The sequence below is a fragment of the Phaseolus vulgaris genome, chromosome 1, assembly GCF_000499845.2.
Source record: "Phaseolus vulgaris cultivar G19833 chromosome 1, P. vulgaris v2.0, whole genome shotgun sequence".
Taxonomy (NCBI): Eukaryota; Viridiplantae; Streptophyta; class Magnoliopsida; order Fabales; family Fabaceae; genus Phaseolus; species Phaseolus vulgaris.
Genome location: NC_023759.2, coordinates 32,431,508 through 32,443,926, shown reverse-complemented (window position 1 = coordinate 32,443,926; position 12,419 = coordinate 32,431,508). Strand labels below are relative to the sequence as shown.

At 35.8% G+C, this 12,419-nt stretch overlaps 1 protein-coding gene across 1 annotated transcript; it reads right to left on the bottom strand.

The window, feature by feature from the left end:
• Nucleotides 1–321: 321 nt before the first annotated feature.
• On the bottom strand, nt 322–11,262 carry LOC137813934 (uncharacterized). Its single transcript, XM_068616425.1, has 20 exons — nt 9,732–11,262; nt 8,976–9,179; nt 8,119–8,223; nt 7,280–7,345; nt 7,031–7,195; nt 6,821–6,895; nt 6,560–6,711; nt 5,377–5,512; nt 5,231–5,300; nt 4,973–5,100; nt 4,830–4,886; nt 3,378–3,563; nt 3,190–3,282; nt 2,564–2,649; nt 2,355–2,421; nt 2,206–2,272; nt 1,984–2,120; nt 1,207–1,298; nt 1,008–1,074; nt 322–910 (listed from the first exon to the last, which is right to left on the bottom strand). Exons 1-20 carry the CDS (start codon nt 10,965–10,967, stop codon nt 746–748), a joined length of 3,354 nt encoding a protein of 1,117 aa, XP_068472526.1. The 5' UTR covers nt 10,968–11,262; the 3' UTR covers nt 322–745.
• Between the last annotated feature and the right edge of the window lie 1,157 nt (nt 11,263–12,419).

The window sequence follows — 12,419 nt, the reverse complement described above, 5'->3', positions numbered from 1 at the left end:
AAACGGATAAGACTCCATTCCATCGAATGATCCAATAAACTAAAGAAGATAAATCAATAACAACTGTGAACTGCTCTTCGCCAATTTTATTCTTGAAGTTAGATAAAGATTGCGTTGTTCTCATAAACAAAGTTTAGCCTTCACTTCTTTCACTTTGCTAATTACGAATGAAGTCTATATATACTTCTTTTTTCTTCTCATTACTTTATAGAAGCGAACGAATGAAGATTACTTTGTAACAACTTTTTCTGAGAATCCAAACAACCTAAAAGTTATATTTTGTTACTCCTTTTTTGTATCAGAATATTAGCAGGTGAGGGGTAACGCAAAAGGAAAAAAAGCATGCAGATATACAAATAAATTAAACATGACAAACTGTTTCCGACCTTCCAAAGAAACAAACGACCCATCAAAACTGTTACAACTAAAAATAAACAAAAGAATGCTATGCGATCTTTGCGATGCATGACTCAGGGTCAAGCCCCGTCCCCATGATCCAGACAGGATGGAGTCCCTGTTCATTTCAGAATTCCTTCCGACTGTAACATAGTATACACATTCCACACCAAAACTGTTTCCCATCCAACCAACGCAACACTGCTCTGCCTCTGCGACAACCCCATACCTCACAAGTCCTGTCTTGCTAAAGGAATGAACTTGACCTGACAATGCAGCTTCTGAAAAAGCAACAATGACATCACATGACAACAGAGGTGCAACTTCTGAAGGTGACAATCTAAAATAACTAGGATGAGAGGATGGACTGAAGTGCAAGCTGCTGCTGAGGCTGCAAGGAAGACCAGGTTGAAGCAAGGGTTGAAGGTGGCAAAGTCTGTTGTAGCTGCCTCAATAGATTAATCATCCGACTCACAGTTTGTTCAGTTGCCAGATCATTTCCCGCACATAAAATCTGCACCATAGTTAATGCACAAAGCACAAAAAACATTTTAGAATGGGAGGGTCCAGAATCTAACAGCACTAACAAAAAGAACTGGCGTTGAAAATACCTCAGCGAAAACTGCGACAATTTTGGGAAGATATTGATTGTTGGGACCTATAAGTTCTCTATCTGATCTGAAATTCAATGGAAGAGTGTATCAATATATAAATATAACTAATACCAAAGTCAACAAACAACAAGAAAAAAAGGCAGCATATATAGGTTAATAGAAATCAATAAAAATATGTTTTCGATTAGAATTCCACCTTTCAACCATTGAACAAAGTTGGTCGTGCACAACCTTAGCCTCAATTAAATCACCTTTTATAGGCAAGCAACTCAGCCAGGCAGGAACAACCTGATACAAAGCAATAAAAGGTTGGAGTTAGAAACAAAACACACAAGCAGATAGGCTTTGGTCTAAACTATCAATTTACTCAGATACAAAATGAGTGTCGTGACAATACCCATGTTATCCTAAAAATAGGGTTTTCAGCCTATAAAGTTCAGAGAATCCACCAAATAAATTATCATAACAAATTATGATAAGAATTTTTTTCCATAATTGTGTCCAAGTCCTCTGCAGAAAAGTATCAATTACTGATACTGAGGCAGAGTTTTCCTGATGTGAATGACTTGGGCAAAGTCGTCACCAAGTCTCAACAATTTTGAACCGTATGCAAAATTAAATACCTTAACCCTTTGGTTCAGGTACTTCAATTAAACACCGTAAACATATTGTTAGGTTTGTCTGTGTCTATCCAGAAACCACAGTTTTTCCAGCACTACTAGAAAAAAGGTACCCAAGGAATCCAGTGTTATTTCACCAAAAACTGAAAGACTCCCTTTATCAGGGTTAATTCGGATGAACGTAAGCCAAAAGACTTGGCCATTACTCCAATGTTAAAAAAAATCACCATTATCATATAATACTAGCCCAGGCAACATGACTATATACCAATTTACAATTTTCCAAATGACATTAGGGTAAACAACAGAATTCTAAAAGACAGCAGAGACATGGAGCACCAAAATGTATATACCTGTGTCGCATTTATGCTATCACGGTGAAACTGGCATATTTTTCCAAGAGCTGAAACAGCATTGTCATATGCCATTACGTTATCAGAAAGTTGTGCATTTGGATGCCTTATCACAGCATCTAACCTCGAGAGTGCCTCTGCAGTAGAGCACAATAAAAAAATTCAAAAAATATATATACAGCTGGCCACAGCAAAACAATCAAATGGTAGTGGGCAACTAACCTCCAACAAGGGGTTTGAAAACAGATCCGCCAAACTCAGCACAAACACCAACACCATAAACAGCAGCCTGCAAAGACATTTAATTATTTTTAGCATTCTAAAACTGGACAAGCAACATTAATATAGTAAACCAAGAAGGGGTAGTTAACCTGTCGAACATCTGGATATTCATCATTGCAAGCTTCTAGTAAGAATGGAAGGAAAGAATCGTAATATCTGTGCAACATAAAGAAGCGTTTAAAAATATACAACAAAATCATTCAGAGTAAAGGGAGTAAGATAATTTTATGCAGGAAAATGCAGAAAATCCACACAAGAACAAAAGACGGGGGGACACACACAAGGAGGCAGTACTTACTTGAGGGCAGTTTCACGACAGTGCTCAGCAACATCATCAAATATACAAATGGCAATTCTCCTTTCCTCTGAGGTTTTATCTTTACCCTGATATTGATTATCAATAGTGAAGGGGTGGAATTGGATCAGAAAAGAGAATGGCAAACATTTCTAAGCTCGTAATTTGTACAAATTTAAAAATGTGCACATTCACAAAAATTAGCAGGTAGTTCGAAAGTAAATTAGTAATTGACATAATCAAAGTTATTTTACATGTGGAATGGGATGGGGACCAGAACATTAGCAACCCAAATTTCATACAAAAGCAGTTAAGGAGGTTGCATTGCCATGATAAGTTAAGTTAGTTCACATCCAATTGTTTCGCAAACTAAATGGCATTTTTCCCCTATAAACAAGGGTATGCATAACAAATAGGAAAATGAATATCATCTTAGGAAAGAGTAATAATAGCTAGACAAGATTTTTTTTTCATTCAAATTAATTGCCTTATGGAAAAATATTTGACAATAAACTAAAGGAAATGCCACGAGAGGAAAGAGAATACAAGACAACTTTTAAGCAAGAACATCAGAAATTTAAAATGCTAGCACGAAAGATACATTATTAGAGGAACCAAAAGAAACTTACAAACATAGGTGTTATGTATGAGGATAGCTCATCAAAGAAAGGCAAGAAGGATGTCCTGAATGTTTTTATCAAAGTTCCCAAGCAATCACCAACCTAGAACATAATGATTCAAAATAAGTGTTAGGACAGCACATACAAAAGCATTTAATTAAATGATTTAGATCACAAAAATATATTACTGAACATACTTGATCAAAAAGATCCTCTTCTTGCTCATTTTCTTCCTTGAGTAGCTCTCTTTCTTCAGCATCAAAGTCCTCTTCTTTGGCCCTCTCTGCTCTTTCATGTTTTCTTGTTGAACTGGCTGTAAGAACTTGTTTAATCTCGTCAACAATACTCCGCACTTGCTTTTCATCTAGATGTGGTCCAGAGACCTGAGAGAAACAAATCCTATCCAACTTTAGTTCTAAAAAAGAGCTTAGAGACAATAAACAAAATCATTGAGACTTTAGAACAGCACAAAATAGCACTCAAATCCATGTCCAACCATGACATACAGAAACAAATATCAACACAGATGCAGAATTATATGGCAACATAATGATTTGATTGCAGTCTCCTCTTACAAATCCATCCCATTTCCAGACTACAGATAGAATAAACAGTGACAAACAAGTAATAAACAATTGGACAATATTAAAAAACAAAACAAGTATAGTTCAAATCGTGTCATTCTACAGTTGAAAAATTCCTCTTTGGCACACTTCCTTATTTTCCTGCATTGGTGTTCATCCCCTCCATCATTCCACTTCATCCACACCTTTGTTTGTTAGATTCACATGGTGGTTCTACTTGCCCCCTCCCCATCTGGCTCACCAGGTATAGGCTAAGCCTTGCTTTCCTATTTTGAGTTCAAATTATGTCTTGTCATTAGTTAAAAACTCAATAGTTGGTATTTTCTTAGGATGTGTGACTTATGCTAATGGATTACTTTTAATTTGAAAAGAAATAAACTGTATTTTACAAAGTTTATAGGCACTGCGTACAATGAGTAAGAATAGCTGAAAAAGTAGTCATGCCACTAATGCTATTCTCTTTCTATTGTAGAAAGTCAGAAAGAAAGTTCCCAAATTTTTCAATCCATGCCTATATATCTTGTAATATACAAATTCTATTCTACTAGTGGAAACACATGTGCTGCACACATGTGTTCACTTTTTTCTTATGGTAATAAAAAATTATTATAATAATTCTATTTAAGAAAAACATTATTAAATTATAAAAAAAATTCAAAAAAAAAAATTATAAAAAATCACTTTATAATTTTATTGTAGGTAGTTTCTTTAGGTGGTTTTTTTTTATTGTAGGTAGTTATTTGAGTTTTAAAAAAAAAAACCTAAAGGGTAATATGGTAAGAACCTGTGTGTACACAAAAAAAATAGTTAAAAAGGAAAATCCCCTTTATTAATGTTATAGAGGATTATAGATTAAAGATGTAACATTTTTTCAAGGCATAATGTTACTTGAGAGCCAGAACACACATCATGGACAGAATTGTCTCTCCCGTAAACTATTTTGGGTATCACCAACTTCACTCTAATATTATTTGATAGACGGTAAATAAGATTGTATACATCAGAGCTGTTAAATTCCTAAAGATGACTACAAATCTTCCATCATGATAGAGGGATGTTACAAACCTGTATGCATTCATTCAATGCGTCCAACATGCTTGAACAAATTTCTACTTCTGGCTCCTGGAAGACAAAATATATATTTATAAGCACACAAAAAACTGCAGTTGGGATACCAATTTACCATAATAGATAGGCAGGATTTTAACCTTGTGTAAAGCCTCCACCAAATTTGGTATTATATAATCAGATAACTGCTTTATGTAAGTCTCATCACGACCCTGTGATTGTCCCTTCTCTACAGCTGATTTCGCTGAGGTTAACAGTTCTGGCATGGCTACATAAAAAAAAACAGCCAAGTGACATTTAAAAAAAATCATTAAGGGCTGAATGTTGAATTTAAAAAAACAATGTCAAATACCTGAAACTGCCAAATAAAATACAAAATGTTGAATTTAAGAAAATACCTGAAACTGCTGCCTTCCTGACTTCTTCATGGAAGTAAAATTTAAGAAGAGGAACCAATGTGAAAGCAACCTAGATGATTTCACAAAATTAGCCAATAAAATATCCAGGACACGAAAATGCCAAAAAAATATGAAACAAAGCCAACCTGGTCAATCCAAGGAAAAAATCCTTCCTTCAACTCGTCAGCATAGCAACATAGCATATTACAAGCAGTAGCCTTCTCCTCCAAGACACTAGTCTTAATGCCTATCCTTTTATCCCCAAGTGTAATTGTTTCAATGCTACAAGAACAGCAGCAAAATACAAAAGTATTTAAAAACAAAATCAATATATATCCATCAGTATAAACTATATCTCCCTTCTCTGCTTATTCCCTTCTCCCATTACATTCAAGAATGAGAGGTCATATATTGCAGGGAAACTTTTAATTAAAATTTAAGCCTGATACCATGAGACATCCTCGTGTTCAACAAATTAGGGATGTAGACATCTCCTTGGAACCCTGGAAATTCTTTAACAAAAAATGCATGTCCAAGCATAAAGGTCTAATACATGGAAGTGGAAATGATCTTTCCATACAAATGGAAATCAATAAAAGAATATCATAGGAAATAGAAAAAATTGTATTAAATAGGGTTTAGGGTTTATCTTAAATAGAAAAAAATGTCTTCAAAATGAAGACTGATGTAGAAGCTCGAATACAGGGAATGGGACCTAGGAAATGAAATGAAGAATAAATTGTATATCACATCATGCTAAAACCATAGATGTCATTCCCGGGGAGCAGAGTGGAGCGGCCAACCCTAAAAGTGAGATAGTGGGGCAATGGATAGCAGAATGACCATTATTCTAATATTTTTATGAAATGTGTGTGTGTGTGTATATATATATGTGTGTGTGTGTGTGTTTGTAATGTCTATATTATTTTGTATTTGTTTTATATATTGTGTATATTTCCTATTATTAATATATCATTTATTTATTTTATTTAGCTAATTATATTATATGATATGATTAATTTAGTTTTTATTAGTACAATTAGTTTATTATATTATATTATATGTTTTATTTAGTTTACTATATTATATGTAATTATTTAAATTATTAAATATATTTTATATATTATTATCATTTGGTTTATTGTATTATACTGTATGTCCACATATTATAAGTTAAAGATATTGGACCCAAAATTGAGGACCAAGGTCCACAAGAGGAGAAATGAGAATACTAAATCATGAAACCCTAAGAACCCACCACCCATCAGTTCACAGAACACAGGCTAAAAGAAGGTATCCATAGTTTATGAACAAGAACTGAAAGGGCACCTGTCATCATCTTCATCAAATTCAGTATCAGAATCTGCAGATGTAATGGTCACATCAGGTTTAAGTTGTGCAGACTGGATCAAAGGAGGCATCACAAAACCCATATATGGGAGAAAATCCTGCCCAAGGCACTTGCAAAGCCGTGCCCATGCCTGAACACATGGAAGCCAAGTGAAAACTAGAGATTTATAAGAATTTTAACTAGAAGATAAGAACAAATTATAGCTAAGTTAATGGAAACAACTGGAAAAAAGACCGTACTTGTAACATGTAACTAGCAGTTGGATCATCAGGATCCAGTTGAGACTGTTGCAGTGACATCAAGACATCCATGACCTTGTAAAGGAAGAACGAAACTATATATTAGCACACTGAAAGTGAACAATGATTCAAGGAAATAATATATAAATTACTGCTTTCACCAATAATATGAATTTAAAAGAGACATATCTGGACTAAGTTAAAATTCACCTGTTTGGCATCATCCCTGAACTTCTCCTTTCCAACAGCCATCCCTACCAAACTAATGCACTCCATAGCTTTGGCTCGAAGCATTCGATTAGATTTATCATTTGCATTAACAAGAATAGCTTTTAAGTATGGCATCACAGCATCATAATACTTCTGAAATTGCTCCTGTTATCACAACATTCTTATGTATTAAATATAAAACTTAAAAGCATTGTTATTGCAATGGAGAATATTGGCTACATAAAGCACCTGTGAAGAATCTGCAACTGATGCCAAAGCTGTCAAAGCCCCTTCTTGAACCATTTGCTTGCCATTCTAGAACCCAGGCAATTGAAAGAAAAGATGATCATATATTTGTAAACCAACAATCCCAAAGGCATCAACTATCAAACATGCATGTGAAATATTTATTATTTATTATTTATTATAAAGCACTTCACACAATGGGTCAAAAAAAATATCTGTAAGATACATACAATTAAGGAACAAAATAATAAACAAACTTAAGTGCAAGATTGGTTTAGCTCAATTTTAGGAAAAGATAAAAGCAACAAATCACTCCAGTTAAAAAACTATACTAAAATTGCACTAGGACAAATACTTCATCGAGCATATGAGAGACTTAGACACTCCTTACTATCCAATTCCCAATACAACACCCAACCCTAAAAGCTGATGTTCCAATAGCTCACACTCTATGACACTTTCCTCTCTTGGTGACAATTCACTCAACTTTCTCGTTGTTAGAATCTTCAGTGGGTAGTCCTTTCCAAGACAGCAATAACCTAACTATGATACCAATTGGTAAGCACCCAGGTACTTGGGGGAACCCATTATTAAAAGCTCAGGCAAAAACCAAACACTTAATACTCCACCAAGAATCTCGTACTACCCAATATAAGGCTTAGACATCCCATAATATCCAAGTCCATAGCAAAGACTACAAAAAAAGAAACCAAGGAGAATCCATAGTGTGGTATCTGTTTCAAACCACGAAGTCCAAACAAGGAAAACATCATAGATGATGTTATCTAAATCCAAATAATGTACAATTTTTTTGCTAGCTAGATATCAAAATAAGTCAATACCTGCAAGAGTACCAAAAGTTTGCTCACAATCCCTTCTAAGTAAGGCGTTAGAATATCAGGGGTACAATTCTCAGTGAAATTTAGCACAGCAGAAGCAGCATGTGCCTGCAACATACAAATAAAAAAGTGATGGATAAGATTAATGAATTTCAGAATCTAAATTAAACAAATTATCAAATATCAAGAAACTTAAGATTCATATTTACACAGACATGTTGAAAATAGTGGCAGTAAACGGCAGACCCATTAACTATGAAGAAACTTTTGGGGTAGAAGAACTGTGATATTTCAAAGTAGCTACTCATATGAGCCATATGCAACTGATGATAAATAATAATGACAGAAAACTGAAGATGTTAAAACTGCATAACCCAGAAAATTCACCCTGGCCATTTAACTTTCTTAAATGTAAATGGTCGTTAAGATTGTGAAAAGCCTCTGCAGAAAGCCTTGAGATAACTGAGCATACTAATGACAGTAATTACTAATTTTGCACTTATATGTGATGACCGGAACCTATAAGCAATAAAATACCTGAGGTAACACAAGATGACAACTACATGAGATTGCTTTGGTCATGCAAAACCAAAATCGACCATTTCATTGGTGGACAGAAATGCATATTATCTCCAGCAGGATATATACATATTCGAGGACAAAAGAAAGAACACAAAATAGCATACAGTAAAGCTATTTTGTTGAGTCCATCTTATAGCATAATATGAATGAGAATATGCAATGGCGGCACAAAACAAAAGTACATTTTAAGAAAAAAAAATAGAGAAAGGAGAGCATCACTTGATTTATTACAACTGCGAACAATTTATCTAATCCAGACAAAAAGCACAATAACAAACCTGCACTCTTGGATTTTGAAAATCATCCATAGCACCAGCCAAAGCCGGCAGCACTAAGTGATGAAATTTAACCTGCAAATCTGGCCCCAAATCCGTGGACAACTGCCCAATTGCATTTATAGCTGCCCATCGCACTCGAGGATGGGGATGACAAAATGAATTTAAAATCATCGACAATACCTGTTCGAGATTCTTTATCATCACCTGCACCATCAAATATCACAATCTTAGTTACACAGAAAATATATTTTTTTCAGCTAATATTGAACATTCATACACACAATGCATAAAAAACAAAGGCATTTACAGAATACCTCATAACATGTTCAAAGTATCATATGCTGCATTTCAGATTCCCATCAAAAGGAAGTCTTATAATAATAACAAAGAAAAAAGTGTTGAATCGCATACCTACACGAATCATCAAATACTAGTATACACAAAAGTTTAAACACAAAAGCACAACATAAAAGCATGAGAACAAACATAGTTGCACCAGACCTAATAAATAAAAAGATCAATTATGAACGGCCAGCAGAGCAAGCACATTACCTTCTATCCTCACCTACATACACCATCTAATATCACAATTTAAGAGACAAGCGCCCACATTAAGGAATCTTTTCTACTGATATCTATGAATATTCATCACACAGCATAAAAAACACAGGTCCAGACATAAAAGTAAGAAAACACCAAAAACACAATCACAAGGACCTGGTAACAGCAAAAAAAACCAAAAGCATGTGGAGATACCTTCGAACAACCCTCCGCAATCTGCGCAAGCGCAATGAGTGCAGCATGGTGTTTTTCCCACTCAGGAGCAGACAAGTAAGTGGGCAACAACTCAGAAGCAACAGGCACAATGGTGTTCCCGCCAAGAGAAATCGAAAGCCTATCCAAACACTCCTGTCCAAACCCATAGTTACTGGTCTCACCCGCATCCTCTTCCTCGTCCACTGCAGCGTGCCACGCAGGAGCATCCTCAATATCCAGCAACAAATTCAGCAACACGCCAAAAAGCTTCCTCACAAATTGCGGCAACTTCCTCATCATCCCAGGGGCGCGTTCCCTGGCCTCGGCAAGAGTGACAACAAACTCAATCGCCAAGTGCCGCGTCCCTTCCTCCAAGGCCTCAGCTTCCGCGACCTGCAGCATGGCGCCCACGACGTCGACAATCTGGCGGCGGAGGAACCTCGGCTCGGTACCGGCGAGCTCGATAAGAAGCTCGAGCGCCTCTTGCGCAACGGCCTCCTGGCCGGAGTTCAGTGCCTCGGTGAGCGTCTGCATCATGAGAGGGAGGAGGTCCTGGAAGCGGTCGCGGTCAGCGGAACTGGTGAGGCACTGGATGAAGTTGATGGAGGCGGCGAGGGAGGCGATACGGACGTCGGATGGGGTGGAGGAGTGGAGGCAGCGGAGGAAGACGGAGTGGAGAGTGGACAATTGAGGGAGTAGGGTTTGACCGATGTAGTGTGCTAATTGGGCGAATATGAGGAGCGCGACTTCCTGAAGCCTGGGTTCGGGGGAGGTGACCCACTGGAAGAGGAGGGGGAGGAGGTTGGGCCAGGCGGCGGGGTCTTCGGGGAGAATTGCGGCGGCGAGCTCGGAGACGGTGTCGCAGAGCTTCTTGGCAATGGATTTGACGGGCTCTTGTTGGAGGGAGGAGAGGAGAAGGGAGTGGAGGGAGGAGCGGGCGGCGGGGGAGAGGAGAGGCCAGAGGAAGGAGTCGTGGTGGCGCGTGAGGTGGCGGCGGAGGAGGATAGCGGACATGGTGCGGGTCTCCGGGTTGGGGGCGGTGTGGAGGAGGTGGGCCAGGGCGAGGAGGAGGGATTCCGGACGGGCCTGCTTGCAGAGGTTGAAGAGAGACTCCGCCTGAGAGCGCTGCTCGTTGGAGGTACACATTAACTGTGAAATTAGGGATTCCAGATGAGTTGAATCCGGACCCAGAATTAACGCCACTTGGGCTTCGTTCTGTCTGGGATCGTTCGCCATCTCTCTCTGTGTTGTAGAGATTAAGAATTCAACAAGAGAGGAATTCAAGGTTTCACAAATTCAGCAAGTGTGCAAGTGTGGTGTGGTGTGTAGAGAGAACACGAGTGAAGAAAGCGAGGGAAGACCAAAAACAAAGGTGGAACGGCAAGGGTTTGTGTTTTGTGTTTGTGATATGTTTGAGCCAGGGATTTTAAATGGCGGGTTGCCTTTGGATATGCGCTTCTCTCAGGTTTCTTCTCCTACGGTTTTTTACACTTCAATTGCGGTTTATCCTTTCACCCCTTTCTTCCTAACCTACATTCTTCTTTACACCCTATTATATACTTTTCAACTTCAATAATAACATATATTTTTCATTTATCTATTATCTCGTATAAAATCATTCTATTCATTATTTACCTATTTTCAGTATTCATCTTTTTATCATCTATATCATATATTTTAAATCAATCTTTTTTATCTTAATCATCATAACTATATCATTATTACTATTATTATTATTTTATTATTTATCTCCTTGTGATACAACCAATATACTTCCTTCTCCTTCAAAAGTTTCTTATTTTTAAAATTTCTCTACAAGGATATTTTTTATTAATATTTATTGGAATTTTGCATTCAATTTTCAAACACCAAAAGGGAAGTATTGAAATCTTGCTACCTTTCCTATTACGACTTATTAATCTTATAAAGAATAAAATTTGCTATTTAATGTTTCTTCTCGTCAACGTATCTTTTGGCGTATTTGTTTTTTCGTGTAATACAAATATTTTTAAACTAAAATTGAACTATTGATCCTATAAAACTAAATTGGTGTTTTTAGTCCTTTGGATGCCAATTTTATATAAATGATTGATTTGGTTGTTAAATATATGAGGCGATCTTAATTTAGTACAAAATATTTATTTTAATATTCGAATATGTGAAAAAAAAATCTTATAAATAAGTTTGTGATGTTATTTTGTTATTAAAATATATTTTTAAGAACCAATTTAATACTGAATTGTAAACTATTTTATTATTAAATTATACTATTAAAATAAATTGAATATTTTGTATATTTAGGAACTAAATTAATTTTTTATTTTAACAACTAATTAATTTTTTTATTTTAACAACTAAATTAATATTACCTCGTATATTTAATGACCAAATTGGTCGTGTACCCATTGATATTATAAGTGAAATACAGTAATCGGTATTCAAAAAGTCCTATAGAAATCACCGGATAGAACTATGTTAAATTTTCAAATTCATCCTATATATAAATGTAAATATGTGTAAATACTTTCTTATTAATATATGTAGTTATATATGAATATAATTTATTTAAAAGATCTATTATAGAGTATGTTAATCATTAATATAAGAATCTTAATAAAAATAAAAACGATTAAAAAAAATCTTTTTGTGTGATACTTGTTCAGTTGAGGAAAATTTTAATGATTAAAT